Source organism: Centruroides sculpturatus, unplaced genomic scaffold (genome assembly GCF_000671375.1).
Source record: "Centruroides sculpturatus isolate CEXI.00-Female unplaced genomic scaffold, Cexi_2.0 scaffold861, whole genome shotgun sequence".
Lineage (NCBI taxonomy): Eukaryota > Metazoa > Arthropoda > Arachnida > Scorpiones > Buthidae > Centruroides > Centruroides sculpturatus.
In genome coordinates, this window is record NW_019385091.1 from 239,863 (window position 1) to 263,605 (window position 23,743).

The following is a 23,743-nucleotide window of genomic DNA, read 5'->3' on the forward strand; positions in this document are numbered from 1 at the left end:
TTTATTATTATTATTTGACGTTTAACGTTCAATATTAAAAAGAGAATTCACGAAATAAATAACTAAAAAATTTTACAAGCAGACGACAGATTCAAAATCTCGTGCTCTGAAGAATGTCGTCTGTTCGCTTCTGATTGGTGGAAATTTTCAGCAGACGATATTTTTTTTTCGTAAGAAGAAAATAAAATCGAATTAAAATTGCGGATAATATTTTAATTTTTAAATATTATATTTTTATTTAATTGTTTTTCATTTTTGTCTAGTTTTATTAATTTTTATTTTTTAATTCATAGACATTTTAATGTATCTCGAACGGATCGTCTGTTCTTCCTACGCAGCGTTTGTTTTTTCGTCAATTCTTCTTCGGAAGGTAAGATAAAGTAAAAATTATTTTTTTTTTAATTTATTCCGTAATTATAAACTGTTTCTTTGATATAAACGTTATTTGAAACTCTTTTCACATATAATAATAATCTTTATAAGATGTTATCCTGTAATAACTGAATTTAAACTGGAATGTTCGTGTAACCCGTATTTAAAATGCTGGTAACGTTGTTTCGGCACTCTATTTTTATTTCTAATAATTGCTACCATCACTTTTATCTTCAGACATGTTCGGAAGGCATTATGCGGGTGGAACCATATCTCCCGAACTAATGATTGAATTTTCTTGAAAATTTCTAGAAACGTTTCACCCTAACACGCAAACCTCTCTACAAAATTTCGGGAATTTCCAACAAAAGGCACGGAAGTTATTAAACTTTAAATTGGGTGGACAAAATCGCGCCTTCTATACACTAACCAGAAAAAAAACCAGTGGTGAGTTATCCTATGGACAAAGAGGGCAATTTCCCGGTGTTTTCATTAACAGGGGGCCCCAAATCAATCTTTTGTAAGAAAATATTTTCCCCTACAAATTCATCCGAAGAAAAATGTATGAAGTCAATAATGTATTATACGTATGGACCCCTAATTCAAATTCGCTTAGAACCTATGAAGCTATAACGCGCCACTAAAAAAACCCAATATTTTTGTGTTTCTTGACGATTAAGCCCAAAAACATGTCAAAATTTGGGAAATCATATTTTCCATTTGTTAATATAACAACAATGAAAAAATTGTTTTATAAATACACTTAATTATTATTATTATTATTATTATTATATTTAGCTCTTGACGTTGTGTTAAGCCGGTTAAATCACTGTTTTCGTATATTGTTATCGTGTATTTCGGAGACTTCAACTTCCTAAATTAATAGACTTTTCTATAATGAGTATGTACAGTGCCATGTTTTTTGTTAGTTATTTTATATAATATTGTATAATTAAAAATATATTTCAAGAAGCCGCGGAAATATTTTATACTGGTGCGCTTAACGACAGGTTTCTAGAAAATTAATTATATCAATATCTTATTATATACAGTAAAACCTGTCTATGGCGACCACCCACGGTTCATTCAAAAAATGGTCTTTTAGACAGGTGGTCGTCCAATACAGGTGGTGATGTAATACCGTATTTCCGTACGTATTTTGCGCACTTTTTAGCCATTTCTACTAAGAAAAACTCGAGGTGAGCAAATATAAGCGAATTTTTTCAACGATAGGGCTATATTGGTATTGTATTTTATTCTTATAGGATAACTCGATTTACGGGAGTCATCGTGATTTTATAAGACAGATTTAATATCAATATTTTAAAGATTAATACAATGGTCGCATTTTCTCGATTATAATGCACACTTTCTTTTTTCCCACTTAATTAATTCAACTCGGTTATTTTCGTTCGCTCCTCAGTTCGTTCGCTTCGTTCGCGCTTGTATATCGATGACGTGTATTACGTCATCGATATACAAGCGCGTTGTATCTCTACATCACTTTGGTTTTGGTATTCGCTAGTTTAATCTTATTTTAACTTTAAAAATACTGTATTTCTTAATATTTAATATTTTCTTAAGTACAATAAGAAAAATTATTAAATACAGTAGAGCTTCGAAAACTCGGCACTCGATAACCCGGCACTCCGGATAACTCGGCCACACCCTGGTAGGGCAAAAATAACCTTAGATAATTAATTTTCATCATAGACAGCTTTATGCCTCATAAAGTATTTTTCTGAGGTCTGTCTTATCAGGTAAATTACTGTACACTGTGTATTCATTAATTTTCATTTTCATGTAGTAAAGGCTCTATGCCTTCATAAAGTACGTACTTTTCCTTTGTTTAAGGGTATTTGTACAGTTTACTCTCTGTTGTATTCTCAAGCAAACAATACATACAAGTACAGTACAATATTTTCTGAGGAAACACGCATACTTATCCTTTTTTAACCCCATTCCCGATAACCCGGCATTTTCACAAACTTGGCCACCCTTCGGTCCACATTAGGCCGAGTTTTCGAGGCTCTACTGTAATAATAAAACGATTTTATTATTTTTTCTCATTGTACGATTTTATTACATTCCGCGATTGTCATTGCGGAATCGAAAAAGGAAGGTTGCCTGTAAAACTGAGTTTTGCATTAATGCGTTTATTGTTTTTTGAATATTTTGCGTGCGAAAATGACTTGGATATTATTTTCCTTAAAATATCGGGGAAATAAGGTAGGTTGCAGAAGTAGGTTGTACAGAAACTATTTATCGCACATGTACTGTACATGAGCTTCAAAATAAATAAATAGAAAAGTAAATAAAAATAAATTTTATCAAACGATGAGATCAGCCAATTAATTGTATCGTGTACAATATATTATACCGTCAAGGAAAATACTGTAGGTTTACAGGTAAAATAAATTTCATTTTTCAAAAGTTAAACTTCGCAGCTAATTGCTGTTGTTATAACTTTAATACGATCTTCTAACGACAGCACTTTGCATTTCTTTCGTTTATCGGACAATTTCGAACAAACTGAAATGAATTTCCTTTGTTGCTAGACTAATTCATTAACACCTGAACCTAATTTCAAGGGTGGAGAAGTGCCCGAGATGGGTTTGAACGAGAGTTTAGACTAATTCATTGTATTAGGAAGGGGAAAACGTTGTTGAACAATAGTTTAGACCAGATATATTCGCGAAAGTGGTCGCTTATTACAGTTGTTGTATGTTGTTTCGGAACAAAAATCGATGCCCGCGGTCGCGTTACACAGGTGGTCGTTTAATACAGGTAACTTATACGAAGACTCTATGGATAAACTATTCGGTGCCAGAAATTTTCGCCCGTTTTGACAGGTGCCCGTCGAATGCAAGTGTCGCCTAAGCTGTTTTTACTGTATCTACTTATAATCACTATTTTTAGATTGAATTTGTATGAATTTAAAATGTTAAATTTACTTTAAAAATCGTTTAGCTTTATTAATTAATTATAAAAAAAATGAAAATATTGTTGTGAAAATAATGTTATGAAACACATGAAACAAGACTTGCAATTCCGGACTTGGCATCTATTGATACACGAACATTTTATTTTTTTTTTCTTTACCATTATATTGTGAAATGTAAAAAGTATAAACAAAACTTTATCGTGAAAGTGTTTATATATTCTGTTTGTCGTTTCTACTCTGTATTTTATTTCTTATTGTTATTGGACTACTTTTAATTCTCGAAACACTTATCTGAATAGAATTTAAATGAATAAGATAGTGGTTCTCAGCTGATGTGCCACGAAATTCTTAAAAGAATGGCATAAAATTTAAAAAATTTGAAAAAATGCAAATTGTATTTTTTAATTAAATACAATAGAATTTATTATTATATAGAAGAAAAATGCGGGTTTTCAACGTCACTTTTCGTTTATACATATAAGAGCATTTTTGATGTCACACTTGCTCATTGGTGTTTCACCATATTGTTTTATATTAAACGCGAATATATAAATTTAAAAATGTATAGATTACAAAACCCTTACAATAAATATGAAAAATATTTTTATATTCTGTAGTTTTATGGTTTATTTATCCTTGGCTCCGTATGTTCGATAATTATCTTGAATTTTATATTTAAGTTTAATTGCTATTAAATGGCAAAGAAAATGTATGCAATTTAATTTTTTTTGTTTTTAATTCTTTTGATTATTTTTAGTTATATTGTTTGATTACGAGAAGTCTTATTATGCATGTAATATTGTTTATTACTTTTCTAAAAGAACTAGCATTACGAATTTAATAGTTTTAAACTTGTTTGAATGGAAACAAGTTTAATTTGAAACGAGAATTGTAAACAGATTTTCATAGCATTAAGAAATTAAACAATATTCATTTTGAATACTAATAAACATTTAACTTTATACGTACTATTTTATTTATTTATTTGAGTTTTTTTAAAACTATATTTTTGAAAACTAATACCAAAACAAAGGAAACTTGCCTATATTTTGTTTATAGAATCCACCATATTTTCAGCTTTAAAATATATTTCGAATAAATTTTCTGATTAGTTTTTTAAATACTGATCAAAAAATTGGTACGAAGTTGTTCGCTTCTACATAGGAGAGTGATGGCAAACCCTAATTTCGAGATACCGGTAGACCAGAAATTAAGGTTTGAATCACAACTATTTACATTAGAAATATTTCACCTTTTTGTATTTGAAGGCAACGCTGTTCGATGAAAACTAAAGAAAATCCGAATTCAATTTTTATCACAATGAAAACGAAGCAATAGGAACTCACAGAAGGATTTAAGTGGGTGCTCAGGGTGCAGTTGCACCCCCTTGTAATAGTTTTTCCAGAGTAAAACGGGGTCCTCGGGTAATAAAATATTTTGTAAGGCATATTACAGTATTTTCTTTCTGCACCTCTCTAAAGATTTCTAGATCCGATATTATAAGAACTCGATTACGTAGTGAATAACTATTAATATTTTTATTGATGTAGACGAAAATGGAACTTAGAAGATCTTGGCTGATCGACTTGTGTAGCGGTGGCCAATCTTTCTGACCTTACGGACCGCTAAACTCACAATTTTGAATCCCTCGGACCACTATCATAAATTTTTTTAACGATACAAACGTCTACAGAATAATGATCATAAAAGTTTCATTTTACTTTATTAATATGAAATTCACTTGTTTAATTATAACAAATTAGTATAAACATTTTTGCTGCTTGTTTGAAATAAGTTTATAGATTCTTGGCTCTTTTCCACGAAGGAAGACAATCGCACTCACAACATTGGTTTATCGATATTATTATTTATTGGTTTCGTATTTGGTGTCAGGTTCGAATAAAAAACCCTCAATGAGCGAGAGAAAGCAACCGAGCATTTTGCATTTCTTCCCTAACACTTCGCGTAACCTTGTGTTGATCAGTGTCCAAATTTCTCCACGTACCATCAAAATTTTTTCGCGGATTATTATTGGTCCACGGACCACCGGTTGGGACCGCTGGACTAGTGGAGTAATTTAAGCAAATATTTTCTTTATACTTTTGAGCAAGAGTCAAACTGGAAATTCTTCGTCCATATGAAAATTGGATCGAATGAACTATCTGTTTTCCCTTGAGATAATTACCTTATAAATTTACGGAGCATTTTATCTATAATTCTATTAATTTTAATTTCATACATGTATAAATAAATAAATACATGTATAAATATTGCATATATCGAACTTCATTCGCAAAAATATATTTAATGTAAGCTTACTTCGCATTTACATTTGATAAACATCTGCCAAAAGAAACTGGAGCAATGTTCGATATATGAATACTAAAGTAAAATAAAGATATTTGCGTAACGTGCAAATTTATGTAGTTTTTAGCAATTCTCGATTTGATAAAGCAAATCTAGTAATCATTGCATCAGCAACTATAAACTGCAGGTCTTAACGTAGATTTTTACGTGCCAAGAAACTTTGTTTATTGCTTTACTTATTCTTCTATTGTATTAATAAAAAACAGAATCTATTACAATATTTAAATAAAAATGACTACATTTGTATATCGAAATATCGTTAACACACAGATCTGTCCTCCATCAATGAAATTATTTGTTAAACTAAGGATTTAATAACAAATACTTATATGAACTATTTATACGCATTGTAATATGAAACAAGAACTTGACCTTTCTATTATTGCATTAAAAATTCATATTTATATATATATTTCTAATAAATAAACTATTGTTAATAATACTTTAGTTTACAAAGTATCGGATTACGCGTATTTGCTTTTTCAGATGCCTTTTTTTTTACGATGTGAAATGATGTTTTTTCTTTATTTTTCTCCGGAACGTTTTTTTATTTTTCTTATATTAATTTTTTTCGTTCAGTTAGCCAGTTATCAACAGTTTTTTTGCATCAATTCATTGGTGAGAAATCTTAAAATTAATCTTGTTAATAGTTCATATTATCAGGAATATCTGTTTTATAAACCAATGATCAACATTTGTGTATTGATTGATTCTATATTACTAAATGAACATTAAAGAAATAAAATATCTATCGTTTCCATCAGATAAATTAATTGTTTATTATGTTAAACAAATAAATAATCTTATTTCTTAGTCTTGTTTTTCTAATTTTTCTCTTTTTTTATAACGTTATCAAGCGGCAAAACTAACGAATAGAGGAAAATGTTGAATGTAGGGGGCATATTTTGGGTGTTGAACTGTCGACGTCTAGTTACTGTATAACCGGTGAGAGTTGTTGAACTCGATCCAATATTTGCGGACTTTGTAGGCTACACGATACTGGACATTCGCTTGGAATTACGATAGGATGATCGAGTTCCTTTCCGAATCACGTGATTCGGTACTATAGTTGTTTTAAATATCGTTCATAGGAGTAATATAATCTATTTGTCTCGTTGTATGAACTTATTACTCGCTCATTAGCTTTTAATAAGCGTGTTTACAGCAAATTATGAGAATATTATTATATTTAGCGCCGGCTGTTTTTTCGGGAAGGTATTTTTACGTTGACACGTAATGTGGTTCAATAAACGGACTTTAAAATGTTTTTAATTAGAATTATATCACACATGACATAGTAAGTTTCAAAATCATTAATGAATCTTACGAAGTGTTCAAACTTAAATAATTTAGCGTTTTGTATAAAACATAAGAAGAGTAAATGTACTGTATACAGGTCTACTTGTTTTCCATTAAACCTTGAATATTTCTAGACTCACTACATTGATTATTACAGAAATGATAATAAAATGATACAAAGAAATAGAAGCTTTTTAAAATCAATAGGTCAATTTTGATATTAAGATACCGTACGCGGTTCTATTATGGACTATTACTGATATCTCTGCAGTTTATAATCAAATTTAATAAAAACCATCATCTATAGTTTCCTGACTTACTGATTAATACTTTTAGTTTCAATTTCGATCTTTTATAGTTTCTGTGCTTGGCAATTTTTTATATTTTAACTATTGCATGTTATTATTGTGGAATATGTAATGAAATAAATTTAATTTAAGAGTTATTATAATTACCTAGGCAGATTATATTATGAGCCGAGTAGGCTATAATAAAAACCGCATTTATCAGGTTATGAAAAAAATAAATTACAATTAATTTAATTTAGATAATGGAGAAGCATATCTCGAAACAAGGAGACAGTTGTACTAAATTTTAATTTTCTATTGTTTTCTAATTAAAGTTGGTTCTTGTTTATTTTTTAAGAGAGATTTTAGGAATGATGACTGTTTTGCTTTTGATTTTCAAGAAATAAATGTTTATTTGAATAATAATTTATGTTAATTGCAGTATTTTATGCGTAACCATAAAATAAACACAAGTAGCAAATATGGCCTAATAAATAGTGCTAGAATTTTGTTTTCGAAAGTATAACTTGTTATAAAAAAATGTCAGGGATTACCTAGGCCATAATAGGACCATTTAGTACCTTAAATTTAAGTTTTAGTTAATTTTGTGTAGAAAATACAAAGAATACCTATTTATGAAGATAAAATGAACTACATTCGACAATATACATAATGTCGAATGAGAGTAACACATGAACGACATATTTTCTATTAAATAGTCCCAATGGTCATGTAATTTACAACATGCTCGTTTCAGATACGAGTAACCTTTGTAGCAGTAAATGTTACCTTTCGGATATTAACTTGTATTTTCAATAGCTCTAAACAGTATCTTAACTAGATATTATCGTTTGGGAATTTTCATTTCGTGCCAACTATCTCCTAACTCAGAAACAGATATCAATCTATAATCTAGAACTAATGTTTGTGAGCATAAAGCTTATTCTTCAAGGTATGCAATATTTGACCTTCGCACTCTGTAACTACACATCAGACTGGCCAATCCAGGTCATGGTGTTTTCTCGTTTACATTGCCGAGCATGATGTATAACATGATTTGTGTTAGTGGGCCAAATAGACTTTTGTTCTCCACTTTTCGCTTCCAAGGAAGTCTACTTTGCGATTCCCGAAACGATACGTTGAATTTTTGGGCGAAAATATACCATTATTTGGGAAAGTTGGAAGTTATTCAGTAATTCGAAATGAAACTTTTACCTCTGGAATAACCAAGAACTTCAAATTATCAGGTTCTTACTTTCTTAAACGATTCGTTCTAATAATTATTCAATAAAATATGAAAATTATTTTATGAATATACTATTTCCTAGTCAAAAATAAATGATCAGAGTGAACTACTTTTAATAAACAAGCCTTCTCTAAAAGACATGGGAAAAAATAAAGAATTAATCAAAGAAGATGCAGAGATTTTCAACATGAATAAATAGCACATTTAACTTACTTTTTGACTGAATAATTACTAAATGTTGAGTGAAACCAGCAATTGTTTCATTTACGCGTTATTTTTCAAAATTTTCTTTACATTTTCTTCGATGTTTTCGTCTTAAGTACAAGATGAGAGGTAAAAATATCAACACATGATCTCGTACATCAATTAAATTTGCTAGTGTTGGAAACAGGAAGTAACGATGTTATTGCTGATAAACAACAATCTCTGTAAACAATACTTTTCATTTATTCTAACCAGAAAATTCTTTTACTTAATAGCTTCTGCTTGTTGAAATGCATTTAATGTGGCTATATAAAATTTAATATTTCAAAAATTTTTCCATTAAGAAAAATTATTTTTATAATAAACGAAAAGTTAGAATAGTTGAAGTAATCGAGATGTTCAAGATAGAATATATAATTTATGCAAAATTTAATTCACTAAAAATTATTTTGATCATATGGATAAGTAAGGAATAAAGATTTTTAAAGGAAAAGTATGATGTACAGGGAAAAGCCACTACTGATTTGAGGTGGAGAGCATATATTTTAAGTGAAATAAATTAAAAATATGATTAAAAATTGAAGCCCGGCATTGTGACCATGTCATAATAAATAACTGCTCGTTGATTTAATATGTTCGAAAAAAAAAATTTTTAACTTGCTTTTATAACTATTTAAAATTAATGCATACTTGCAATAATTCTAATTTTGTTTATATTTTCCTGTACGAATAAATGTTGTAATATTGTTTACCATAAATTATATTTTATAACTAATAAATGCGTTGATAAATAATTCAGAACTTCATTTAAATTAATAATTATTTAGTGATTATAATGAAAATTAATAATTATAAAATTATTTTTAAATTTTAACTTCTTAAGCTATACAAAAACTGAAAAAAAAGGTTAAAATTTATCAAAATTATCGTGTTTTTTTTCTTCCTTTCCTGGAGTTTTTAGTGGCTAAGCAAAGTCCAGTTTGAATTTTACAGTGTAAACTTGATTTTAATTCATTTTTATTTAGAGATCAATAGACTATAATAAATACCGTTACATGATCGACACGTGCCTAATTTTATTAAAAGATGATCGAGGAGTAATCAAGCTAATAATCTCCAAATTGAATAAACATTGTGTATAATCACGAATAGGTAAACAAATCGCCGTTCTGAGATATTTGTTTCTTATTTTATAATTATAGAAGTAAACTGAGAAATAAAAAAAAAGTATGAACGGAGAATTAAAAAAGAAAAAAAAACATATGTTTGAAAACATGTTTTCGGATGATATTCTGTTTATTTCATTTAAGTAAACATAATAATAACTTCAAAGTTTATGACACTAAACGAAATAGTTTTAATAGTTTATATTATATACAGAATAATTAAATAGTCCACACATGTACAATATACGAGAATATTTAAATTTAGAAAAATTAGATTCGAAAATTATAGAAGTAAAGAACAGATTTCTGAACACTAGAGATGCTACCAGCTTGGAAATATATTGTAGAAAAAAATTAAGATACGGAAATTCATAATGTCCTTACAGACAAGAATTTGCTTTGTATTCTTATTTTTAAACTTTCATTTATTTAAAAGCTTTTTGATCTTATTTATTATGTTGGATTGGATATTTGTCTTATAATTACTTCTTATTCAAGTATTTTCCTGATATAATACAATACAAGCCTACTTATTCATATTATGAAGACTTATTTAAATATTTAACAATTATGAGAAACGTTATCTATCATATCTTGACTCTTTGTTTTGACAAGATAACAAAACATGATAAGAATTTTCTCTATTTTCCAAGTATTTCACTTCCAATGTAGTGGTAAGATATACTGTATTTGATATTAAGAATCCTACGATAATTATTTCGATATGAAATTAAAATTTTAACTAGATTTTTTGGATAAAAATTCAAATTTTTATTTGATACGGTTATTTAAATAATAGATATTTCTTTTGAGCAAAATTTAATATACTTTTATTGATTTGTTTCATTTTTTTCTATATGATAAAAGGAAAAATCTTAACAATATTTTCAATTATATTATGAAATTTATAATTTATATCAATTAAATATATAATTAAATTTACTATATTAATGGATAATTAATGATAATGATTAATAGTATGGGTTAATTAATGATAAAGAAAATGGGAAAATATAAGAACTAAATTTTGAAATAATTTCTTAGATTTTCTATCGTTTGTATCAATGATATATTTTTAAAATTTGTTTATTAGTACGCATTGCGTGTGAAGAAATTAATGTCATAAATATTAATAAAGGTATATAATTGTTGATAAGAAAGGCATTTTCTTCATTATCCGTAAATTTTTAACCAAAAACACCTTCTAAAAATTAAGTTCTGAAAGTTCTAAAAGTATTAATTATAATTAACCTAAAGAAAGGACTCTAAAAGATTTGAAATTCTAATTTAAAAAATTTTTTAAAGTAGAAATTCTGTAACTATAATTAGATTTTTAATTTTTTTTTATTAAAAAGAAGGATCTGTTAGTTTCGTGTATAATTTCAAGGTCGAGACTTGTTTATTCCGAAAGGTCATTTGTGGACGAGCCAGCAGTCGGCCGGTTCTGACCAGTCGAAAAGAAATATAAGATTTGTAGGCGTGGTTTTCCTGCTGATAGAATGTTGATTAGTAGAAGCGATCAGCAGACCCTGAATTAAAGGGAGGAGCTTCACTAGATCTTTGTTTTTTTTTTAATTAAAATCGTCTGCTATATTTGCTGACGTCAGTTATGAGTTTAACAGCTTCTCACTATATTTTTGCAATATCAGAATGAATNAATACGTTCTAATTCTTTCTCTATAGGCTTCGTATTTAATTTTCTTTTTTTATCGAGACGTATTATCAGTTTCGAATAACGCAATTTCAATGATCTCTATCAAAGTTAATGCGTAAAAACTGAAATTAATGGAACTTTTTATCGTCCTCGGTATCCAGACACAACAAAAATTAGTTAAGATACGATTGATAATTATCTCGTAGGGAATCCGATCTTTCAACTATGTTGCTATATTAGAATGGGATATTCTTGTTCGTCGTCTATCGTGACGTCAAGTGATAAGCATTGTTCTTTAGAATTTGGATATTGTACTATTAAAATCTTCAATTAACCTATATAAAATTCTTATCGATTCAGATCTATGAGAATGATTGTTATAGGGTTATATGCAATTTTTTTTTTTTTCCTCCTTTACCGTTTGAATTTCTGCTAATCTTCGAAGAACCAAAATATTCTTTGCATTTACGTTCAAGATTCAAAGTCCTTTACATGTATAATTGTACGTAATTTTATCTCTGTTTCTTGAAAACGAACTACGAGTGACGAAAGTAGTTCGTGATTCTAAGATATTCTGTTAATATCCTTGAATTTTGTACCATTTGACCGGATAATCTTTACCTGATTTTAACTTTGAAAAGTGAATTAAAGATGGAAATCTATAACTTTGTTTTCATCAATTAAAGATCAAACGAACTACATGCTATTTAATGTCGTATTTTACGGGTATATTTGCGAAATAGACTTTGAACATTAGTAATTTTCCAATCTACATAAAATTATAGAAGGATATTGTTAGATAATAACAAAGCAAAACCATTAATTTAAATATTCTGTAATTTCCTACTTCTTTAAACACTTCCGACTTTTGCAATTTATAAGCGTGCATCTGAAGAATCACGTTAAAATTATCTTATCTTAATAGCTAACACGAAATTACATTTTATAGTCAATCAAAATGAACTAAAAATTCACTATCACACCGGTTTATGCAAGCATTAATTCTTAATTAAAACTTATGCTAATATCCATATTATTGGAATATTTTATCTATTTGTTTTTATGGTAGCTTATGTCAATAGACAGCAAAACTATCAAGAGATAAAAGTAGATACACCCAACACTTTATTTAGTTACTATGGGGGATATATATTTTAGTAAAACAATTCTTCAATAACAAGAAATATGGACAAGGATCCTTTTTTTTAAAAAGAAATAATTGAAAGGAAATTCAATTTATAAATTAAAGATAAAATTAGATTTTTATTGAATTTAATAGGAACTCGATACACTTACGAATAGTATTACTTTTATGAAATTATATGGGTCATTAACAGTAAAAATTAAACGATTAGAGTATAATAGAGCCTTGTATATAGTACTGCACATTTAAATAATGCATATTGTAAATATAGATAAGCGATAAAGCTAGCGCCTTATGGATTAATTAAGAAGGTAGTTTATTCAGAAACTGGTTTAATCTGCCCGATCAAATTTTAATAACGGCGTCAGTTTGATGGATGGCGACGACGCGTTTTGATTTACAATGGAGAGGTCAGGTGTGATATTTGTGACATTGCACGTAAGACATCGTAGCAATTTACTCTAACCCGATTAGATTCTTCTACTCCCATTTGTCAGATCCCGATTGACAGTTACGACCTTGCACAAGAAAGAAACAAGGACGATTTATAGAGCGTAACTATTAAAAGTTCTTCGTTGATATGCGGACACTTAATCCATCTTTTATATTTTTACAATTCTGTATTTAGAATTTTTATAATTAACGATAGAACTGTAATTTACTTTTTACTCCTCACAAAAGCTAGATAAGAGTTTTAAAGGATTTAGAAGTTAAAAAATTATAACAGGGCTATCAAAATATCTATTTTTTTTAGTAGATAGAACGGAGCAGGATGCGCTGCCAATATTGCATCAGAAAGCCACGATGGAGTATTCATAAATCCAATCCGGTAATATTGATATATCGTCCGTTAGATTGCTTTAAACTAAAAAATAAAATAAAAATGCAGTTTCGCAATTTGCTCTTGTAAACAAGGTCTTTTTTTAAATCAGTAATCGCATTCCGTATTCTTAATTTAATTGCAATTAACTTTAATTAATTTGTGGTTGCCCGTGACGTCAAACCTTCGGAGCCTTCAGACATTTTTTTTTTTTTAATTTCCTTGATTGCGTTTTTAGATTTCGGGAATACCAACAGAGTAACGCGCGAAAAAATGCATCCAAATAAGTTAAAATCTACAAGGAAAATTTTGTGAGAGGAAAAACTCCATGTAAGGAAGAGTTCGACCGGACGAAAAGGTTAACGAACTTTGACAAACCTCCTAAACCCGTAGAAGGGCCTCTATTGCATTAGGCCAACATCCATACTCACTACTCTGCCAGAGCAGAAAGGTTAAAAGCGAGATAAAAGCAGGCATTGTGCGAAAACAATAATGCAATTTGCATATTAATTAAGACACGCCAGTCTGGATAAACAAAAGCGGCGACACTTTTTTTCTGATATTTCCTTCCGGGTTTGTGGAAGAAAACTATCTGCACTTACACGTATTTACGACTCGGCCTTTAAAAGGGGAGGAGTGAAGTTTGAAGGTTGTCCGATGACCGGAGTCGGCCGGTCCGATGCTGTTAGCTACGGACTGAAATAAAACAGTTCGAGAAACTTCGATCATGTGACCGGGATTTTTTTTTTTTATAAAGGATTAGATATGTGCTCTGTTATAGTAAAATCACAGTGATGGTCACCGTTTGGCTTACCGTGTTTTCGTTAATAATCACGACTGCGCTACTTAAGAAACCTAATCCTTTTTATTTTGATCCAGTTCTATTTAAAGAGTCATTCAGTACTTTTTTCTTTAAATTATGACATCGTTGTGATTGATTTGTATATTTATACTCCGGTTTACGAAAAATAAATCTGTGATAATGGCAGAATGCCCTATGTTCTCCGTGTATCAAATAGCATTTTTTATTTTTTTTTTTTAATTTTAGTCGATACGTGAGGCGTAACACGATTTGTCACTACCTGATCGGAGAGGCCCAAACGAGAATCGAACCCGGATCTAGTAAAAGATATCTGTTGTAACAATAACGCGATACATACGAGCGTTACGTGTATACGAAGGTAAAGTTACAAATTAGCACACAACAATCGAAATGACCCTAAGGGTGCCGTCGCCCACGATAAGTGCATAAGTGTGACAATTAAGCGTATAACTCAGGCAAGGACAGAAAATAGGATTGGGTCATATTATCCGTCGAGTGTTGAAATTTTGGTATAACGAACACGTGCTATGACAAGTCGGCGATAGAGTAAAAGATTATCTGTGGAAAAAAAAAATTATTTATTTAAATATCCATCATTTGTCTGCCAGTGTATAATTGTCGGAATGTATACGGTATTGTTATCAGCGCTAGACGAAATAAGACCACCTCGGCGAATACCGATTATAGTTTGGGCTTTTGTTCTCGTAAAACATCTTTACGATTAATAAAACTATTAAAAGGTTTTAAAAGAAACCAGGCTAACATCCTTTCGGTTTTTTAGGAGCCCCTGGATAGCTCGTTGAACCTCTTAGTTGAGTTTCCTAATTCCTCGTGAGACGTAATTTATTATACTATAAATCATACTTAGCGCGAAACGGCGAGGAAATCGAAAACGATGCCTCGAGATGCAATGCAGCTGATTAAAAATCCTTTAAACTCGATAACGTTGCTTCGAATTTCTATTATTTATAAATTTTCCATTCGGGTCCAACGTCCTTTCTGCCTTTCGTGCAGCCAGATTAATCCAAAAGTAAATTCGTTTCGAAAAAAAAATAAAATAAACTGTCTTATTTGTTTGTATGTTATAAAAATAACATTTCTTATTTACTTAATTTTTACAAATTTTTGTAGAAGAAATTGTTTATGCGAGAAAATTTTGAGCTTTGCTATCTTATCACGTGTCGGCATGGAGACTGCGCCGTGGTGGTTGCAATCCAATCAGATATTACACCACACTCCGTTTCTAACGCCACATCAACTCAGTCTTCCGTGATAGCACCACATTGTATTTCAGTCTGCGTTTGCGGTGCAGTATAGAGCCTTGTCTACAAGACAGGAGCATCGTTGACATCGCAGGTCGTCGAAAGCTATGACCCCAGACAAAAACTACAACACCATGGGAACCTTTAAGCAAAGAAAATCACTAGGTGAGTTCTAAATCTCGAATATGTTCTAAAATTAGTCCAAAGATCGGTCTAAAGATAGTCTGCACCTTGTCCAGGTTGAAGTCTCTACCATTTGTTACATTTGTTCTCGAAGAAGGCAATTCGTTTTAATAATAGCTAAATGCAAAGTTCGTTTTAAAGTGACATTTAAAATGCATTCGTACCAGCAGACATTTCTAGAATTTTGTTAAACGTTTTTTTAAATCTCTTTTCAGCCACCCGAAAAGAAGAAGTCGAGGGAATCAAGTCAAAATTTCCCACGAAAATACCGGTAAGTGACTTTTTTTAAAAAAGAATTTATCTGCATTAAAAATGCAAATTTGTTACGGTAGCGTACATCACGTACAATGTTTGTTTTTGATAACCCCTATTGACACGAGGTTAATGTTCTTTAGTCACGAGTTTAAAAGCCATCTCTCCGTATCTCTTTTTTAAATTCTGTTTTCTATCGAAAATGGGAATTATCTTGCCGATAAGTTTTTATTTCTCGTATCTTTTGGATAGTTTAGTCGCAGTTTGTCTATTCTCTTATCTGGTGGAAAATGTCACACTTTTATGACAGCTGGAAGTCGTATGACTGTTGCACCACCCCGTTTTAGTTCAATTTCTTCCATACACAAAGTGAATTTAAAGTTGTTTCAAGTAAAGTTTGTAAAATTCAAATTAAGATGATGACTATACTAATAAGATAGGAATAAAAGGAAGAGTTTTTTTGTCTGCTTACGTAATTCATTTCGACATAAGTGTCGGTTAACACTTGCGTCATATATAGTAACACCAATTGATAAGAATACTAGAAGATGCGGACGGATAAAGTGGACGTTAATAATTTTAAATGCCGTTTCAGAAAATAAATTATGTTAATCGGGAAATGAGCTATGCAAAAAGTATGTGTGTGTATTGAATTTGCGTAATAGGTTAAAGGCACCAATATTCAAGGCAATTAAAAGGTAGATGATTCCGAGCTGATGTCCCTTTTTTAGCGTCAACCAGTTACAGTAATAAATCGAATATGGGCCAAGGAATTTTTCTCTTTACGAAAAATCTATCAACTCTGTGATGTAATATGACAATGATCTATTTGCGAAGAAGTGCATTTACACCACAATATACACTATTTAAAAGGCGAATTTTGCTTCCATTTATGGATCCATGATCGAAAACTTGTTTCTTTTTCCAGAGTCAAACTGTGTCAAGTCGATTTAAACCTGTTCCTTTCTCTCTAATCCGGCAATATATTTACAACATATCTGCGAGTAATTTCTCATATTCCATATATAAATTATAGATTTAAGTAAGAAACGGAGATTAAAAAACAAAAAGAAACAAAAAATATATATATATAAATAAAGAACATTCGATTTTTGACCTAATTGTGTTGGTTCGTCGGAAATCATCTGATCAATTCGTGATCAGAAGAAGAATAATTAGGCTTTACGCAATGGGTTTATACCAGCTGTAAGCTCGAAAAAGTTAAATCTTATCTGTACTCTCTCCAAGATAAAAAAAAAAGTAAGCAAACCAGCCCAAATCAGTTTTTTTTAAGTTAAAAAAAAATCTCGTGGGCTATGTTCCATTTATTTTTACCAGTTTCTGGAGTGGTTTCCGGCAACTACTCAAGATTCCTCACGGAAGATGAGTGAAAAAGTGATAGATTTTATTGTAAAATAAGCAAAATTTGAGATGCGGAATCAACGAAGGTCATTCTGTTCCGAACTCGAACGGGATCGTTGAACTCAAATAACTGAAACAATTTTTGTTTTTTAAAGTCGAGGCAATTGTGTCAAGGTGTTACGGACTAACATATAGATTTCTCTATCTCTTTTTAATGTCGCGTAATATGATCGCTTCTGTTTTAATCCCACGTTAAGATTTGATTGATACAAATATAAATTTTAGAATTAAAAAAAGAAACTTTTATTTTATATTCATTTAAGCGTGTATTTTTAATTCCAGGTTATTGTAGAACGTTATTACAAAGAAGTCCATCTTCCTCTTCTCGATAAGACGAAATTTTTGGTTCCTCAAGAGCTCACGATGTCACAATTCGTCACGATTATCAGGTAAATCTCGAGTTTTTAAATAGCCACTTACGATAAATTTTAATCTATATTATCAATAAAATTGGAAAAGTTATGTAAAAAAAATGAAGTTTTACTTAACTCCATCTTAAAAGTTTACGAAAATCTATTTCAAAATAATTCGTTTTAAGAGGTTTGGTCCGAATCAATGTCAAGGTTTCCAAATTTCTCAAAGTCCAAACTTTCTGATAAAATGTTTAATTTTTCGATTAAATTAATTCCAAAGATGAATGTCCAAAGTTGAATTTTTAAAATAGAAAAGATTGTTTTACCATTAGTTAATTGACACGCGGTATCATAATATTTATACATAGTTTTAAATTTGGCTCACAAAAAATACTGCGTAGAGTAAGTGCCGATAAAGTATTAAATCTTTAATTAAAAAAGATGATAAAATCGTTGTCGAACTTGTTTTTAAATCGTTTTGATTACTTTGTTTGAGGAAAAACGATTTAATTTCCATATCAATTATCGATATTTCCTTGTAAATCGACTTAGCATTCGAATTTTTAAAATAGAACGATGAAATTTTTCGCCATTAAAAAAGAATTGAGCAGATTGTGAAGTCAAATTTTCGATTTAAAATCCATCGGAAGTAAAATATTAAGATTAAAAACGAAGTAAGCTAAATTTTCAAAGTAAATTAAAAATTACCATTAATTTAGCGATGTAAAATCGTAACTTTTGAATTAAATGTAATTTCAAAACAGTATTTAAAATTTTCTTTTTAATCTCAGATTGGCACAAATTACGGTGAAAACAAGATCATTAACATTTTTGAAGAGGGTACCTCATTTTATAACTGTTTAAAAAGTAGAAAAGAGGAGGAGAAAGCATAAAATCTGAATAATCCCATCATTATCTATCATCGATACAGGGAAATTTGAGGTTAATGTAACTCCAAAGGGCTTATTAAATATCGGATACCAAAAAACCTTCATCTGGAAGGGGGAAAAATTCAAATCGTACAAAATCGGGTCATACACTTTTCAGTCATTCTGGCGTCGGAAAAACCATTTTTATTGTCACGTGCCCTTGCTCGACAGCCCTTCGATATAACTGGTCGGAACTGGAACGATCCGAACCCGTTAGCTCTAGTTTATGCTACTCTCGCATCAATTGATGCGGAGAAGTAAACAGGATGATGGTCACGCGACTCGGCTCCACTGATATTCGGTGAAGTGCCGAAATTTAATCTTCGAGGAACCGATTCCACCGAATCTTCTTCCAATTACTCTACAAATCATTTGTCTCCAATCGATTTTATACAAAATGTCACCATTTAATTGTTCTCGAGTGTATCAAAAGATGGGATTCTGTTAATTTTGTGGAAGGACTGTTGCACTTGACCTACATAGAGAAAGTATAGCTTAAAGAAAATCTTACGTCAGATGTTTTTATAAGGTACTGGCGACGTCTGGGTGCCTCTCGTGTCGTTTCTTTTAGAATGTTTAGTCCTTGAAGGATTTCTTATATGTCAACGAGGAAGGGGGTTTCCGTCTGAATTCCTCACGTTGCTGCAACTGGACGGAATGTCGAAACACTTTCCTCGGACAAATTTAGCAATTCCGATTGATAATATCGGATCTCACGATTAAGGAATTTTGTAATTCGACAAGTTTTTAAAATAGATTTTTAATTTTTTTTTATTAAAAAGAAGGATCTGTTAGTTTCGTGTATAATTTCAAGGTCGAGACTTGTTTATTCCGAAAGGTCATTTGTGGACGAGCCAGCAGTCGGCCGGTTCTGACCAGTCGAAAAGAAATATAAGATTTGTAGGCGTGGTTTTCCTGCTGATAGAATGTTGATTAGTAGAAGCGATCAGCAGACCCTGAATTAAAGGGAGGAGCTTCACTAGATCTTTGTTTTTTTTTTAATTAAAATCGTCTGCTATATTTGCTGACGTCAGTTATGAGTTTAACAGCTTCTCACTATATTTTTGCAATATCAGAATGAATAATAGGCCCATTTCCTTTCCCGAACTTTAAAACAGATTTCGGGGAAATCCGAACGTTGTAGATATTAAATTTCCCTTCATTAAACGGCAGTAGTGTTCCGAATCTTGTTACAACTGTTTACTTCTCGGTGCATCAACTTTTACCTGTTTGACCACTTAGCGATTAAAAATATACAAACACGTCCTAAATTTCTAGTAAATTAATCCCAATGAAGTTTGTCCTATCATCTGGCAAATAAACAATCACTTTAACTTTCGGAATTGTCTAGATTCTTCTACCTAACACGATATCACGTACGAAAATAAATTAATATTTCTTCTATTTAAATTCATTTATCTCGCTGTTGCACGTGGCTTTTTTGTTTTAATTCTTTTTAAAACTCCTCTACAACTTTGATCATATTAATAAAAAGTTCATGGGTCAGATGACGTAATATCTCTTAAGTAGCGGCTTAGTTTGTTCTATAAATAAACTGTAATGCTATAAATATTTCGTCGATTAATGAGTTTATTATTGAAATTTCACTCCATTTTTTTTAATGGTATAGCTAGCCTTAATTGCGATCAACGAAGGCTGCACTTAAGAGTTACTGACCCCATATCGTTTAATTTATTATTTCAAATACGCACGAAAATGCACTTCCTACCATGGATTCGTTATTTTAATATTAGAGGATGTAAATCCATTTTCGTATTGTTTTTCTTACTTGTTAGTCACGCATTCAGATTGTCGTCTTTGGTGGCAATTTGTGCAAGATATTAAGCAATTTCGAATTTGTAAAGTAACGATTAAGCAATTTTAATTTGTTAAATGTTTAATGCAAACAAATGTTTTGTATTTTGTTGCCATCTCGTGTTTTTGTCCTATATTCTAAACGAGACGAAAGTATTAGTGAGGCCAAGCTTGTAAAAAGTAGAATCCCTTGAACTCTGTCTTTTTTTTCCCTTTGAATACCAATTAGAAGTAATTTTCTTAATTTTCGAAGAGATTAATGAATTTTCATCTCTCGTACACTATAATTCGAAATATTAATAAAACGAATTTCGTACATTTTTTTTTCCGATTATGTACGAAATTGTTAAACATATTTTGCACACGTATCGAGTTTCCGCATTTCGATTTCGTCCGTCGAGTGTTGAGACAAACAAGAACGATATGTTTATAAGAAAAGAGCAAATCAATCGTCGATATCTGGCCTCTTTTGTATATTGAACAATCACGTGGTCCTCATAATCTCTCCGTTCAGTGTTGATTTAAGAAGAATTGCTGACAGACGTGGTCTAGCAACAAAGATATGTTAAGATTTAATATTTGGTTTTTAGAAATCATAAGAGAGCTTTTGTGACTTTATCAGCTTATATGTATTTAAAGATTCAGATATTACTAGATAAATTAAAATTCGCATGTGTATTTATTGACAAAATAAACAAAAAGTATGAAATAATTTTCGTAAATAGATAAAATGTGTTATTTGGATATTATGTAAAATGTGTTTACAGAAGTTAAAATATACGATTAATGTAGTTTATATTAATAATAATAATAATAAATATAACATATAATATTTTTAGTTATTAACTTAAAAATTAGCATAAAATATAGCATATATAGCAAACGGGAACATAGAAAAACTAGGGTAGATTTTAAGTATTCAACTCACAAGGTCTTTTTTTCTTTTTGTTTTTAGGAACAGAATGCACTTAAATGCAAATCAAGCCTTTTATTTACTAATAAATAACAAAAGTATGGCTAGTATGTCAAAAACACTAGCGGAGGTCTACAAAGAGAATCAAGACGAAGATGGCTTCTTGTATGTAATGTACGCTTCCCAAGAAATGTTTGGATCACATTTATAATGAAATCCTGGAAGGAAGAAAAACAAATTAAATGTAATCATTACCGGTTTACCCGAAACTGTTCATCGGTTTTCAACAGCTCTACAATGACAATATTTTATTTTCTGTAGATCGAAGAGATAGGGCTGTGCCCATCGTGATTTTTGCACAAGGACAGAAAATAGGGGCATTGACGATATTTTCCTTTTTCCAATCTACTCTGTAGACAGTATCTCTCAACAGAGTTTATAAGGACAATGTGATATACTATGACACGTAAACACTACATTTGTACATTTTCCAAGAATTTTTGAACTCATATTTTTCAACATGTTTATAAGGAATCAATAACAAATTATATATAAAATAATGGTCAAGAGTTCTTACTGCCGGCAGTAAATTTTGACTTAACTTTTCAATCATTTCTGATATTTTTTAGATTTGTTATTGATCCAAAAGAATATAAAATTCATTAGAAATCAGTTATTTAATAAACTTTTATGATAGAACTTTTTTATGATGAATAACATTAAAATTTCTTTTTAAAAATTACTAACAAAGCCTTTCTTTATTTTACTATTTTGGAAAATTAAATTAAAACAGTTTGAAAGAACATTTAAATGATTTTTTATAACAATTATGTAACTGTTTTTGTGAAATTTTGTCGTTTTTTTTGTTCGTTCAACTATCATTTGTGCCAAAAGTTTTATATATTGGTCTACTTCATTGCCCATTTTTCATTTTTACTTATTTCTGTTATGTTTCAATTAAATTTATTGTGTGAAATTTCAAATTTATTTAGCATTTCAATCTACTATTGTGTTTTCCCTTTTTTTGTGGTAAATTTTTTTTAAATATTGTGTTTAAAATTGTACATGAGTTATGAGTTTTTAAAATTTTGTATCTCCACTCCAACATATTTCATCTATATTCATTGTAAATGATATACATTGCTCATTTTGTGGGGATTTCTAAATAAAGTTTATTTAAATAAATGGTTTTTTTTGCGCTCTTTGTTGACTGACATAACACTAGAAATCGTAGGTGGACGAAATAAGGCCAAGATTTTGTCCGGAACCAAATTCTTCGACCTTATCCGGGTCAATTCAAATTTGCTGCTGTCAATGATATGCAAATGAAGCGAAATGAGGATAGAAAGTATCAACCTCGAATATTTTATTTGTACGGCCTCGGATGCCAAATTGTGCAATTTTCAACCTAATATATCATCCGGTGATTCTTTTTAAATTGTTTTTGGTTCAAGATTATAATTATTTATGCAATTCGATTGCATTAATTTTTAAAATTTAATATAACAGTTCAATGTTAGGTGATGGCGAAAGTTTGTTTTTCTCCAGCGATTGGTGACACGGAACATAAATACTTTAACAAAAATCTATGCAATAATTTCGACTAATCCAAAAAACTGTTTATTAATTCAAATTATATTGGAAAATTATCAAATTCATACAAGAGCGCAGCCTTTTATACACATTTTATACAGTCCTGTATAATTATTACATGTATCAGTAGAGCTTAGTACAAATACTAAGAAGTCATTTTTAAATTATTTTTAAGTAGGATGCCTATTACAAAATTCAAAAAAGTGATAAATTTGGCAACGTTCTGAAAATCGGAGAATAATTTATTTTCACGGTTGAAATTTCTAATATTTCAAAGGCTCATTTACAGAAGAAATGAATAAAAATGTGTGCATATTTACAGTAGAATAAATACTGGCTTCTTATCAGTTGTAAGATTATAAACATAATTCTTTATCGTACCACGTTATCAAATGCAGTATTTAAACATGAGCTTTTAATTAATGTGTTGTAAATATTTGTTTGTGATATGCATACGCTGTGTGTTGTGTTGTATTTAGCACTTATTTTTAGAAAAATTGATAAAATTTTTATATCAAATATATATCCGGTATGCCAAAGCTCTCATAACAATTGTTTCAGAACCTACTTTTAAGTAACCCTATGTATATTTTTAAAGTCACATTAAGTTGTATATGCTGGGCACACTTGTGAAATTATAAATCGATTTAGGACGCAGTTTTCTCAATAAAATTGGAGTTAACATATATATTATA

General features: G+C 30.1%; 1 protein-coding gene across 2 annotated transcripts; it reads left to right on the forward strand.

The window, feature by feature from the left end:
* Nucleotides 1–293: 293 nt before the first annotated feature.
* Nucleotides 294–22,166, forward strand: LOC111634537 (microtubule-associated proteins 1A/1B light chain 3C-like). 2 transcript variants are annotated; one of them, XM_023379334.1, is made up of 5 exons: nt 294–370; nt 15,458–15,753; nt 15,987–16,042; nt 17,728–17,834; nt 21,498–22,166. In XM_023379334.1, the coding sequence occupies exons 2-5, from the start codon at nt 15,696–15,698 to the stop codon at nt 21,664–21,666; spliced, it is 390 nt and encodes a 129-aa protein (XP_023235102.1). In that variant the 5' UTR covers nt 294–370; nt 15,458–15,695; the 3' UTR covers nt 21,667–22,166. The 2 variants fall into 2 exon arrangements, with proteins under 2 accessions (XP_023235102.1, XP_023235103.1); XM_023379335.1 differs by lacking the exon at nt 294–370 and having other exon boundaries at nt 15,449–15,753.
* The last annotated feature ends 1,577 nt before the right edge of the window (nt 22,167–23,743 follow it).

What these genes read in the sequence shown, in the direction of transcription:
- LOC111634537 (XM_023379334.1), top strand. Translation starts at nt 15,696, where the DNA reads ATGACCCCAGACAAAAACTACAACACCATGGGAACCTTTAAGCAAAGA. An exon ending in TAAGCAAAGAAAATCACTAG is followed by an intron (nt 15,754 to 15,986) that starts GTGAGTTCTAAA and finishes ATCTCTTTTCAG; the next exon opens with CCACCCGAAAAGAAGAAGTC. An exon ending in AATTTCCCACGAAAATACCG is followed by an intron (nt 16,043 to 17,727) that starts GTAAGTGACTTT and finishes TTTTAATTCCAG; the next exon opens with GTTATTGTAGAACGTTATTA.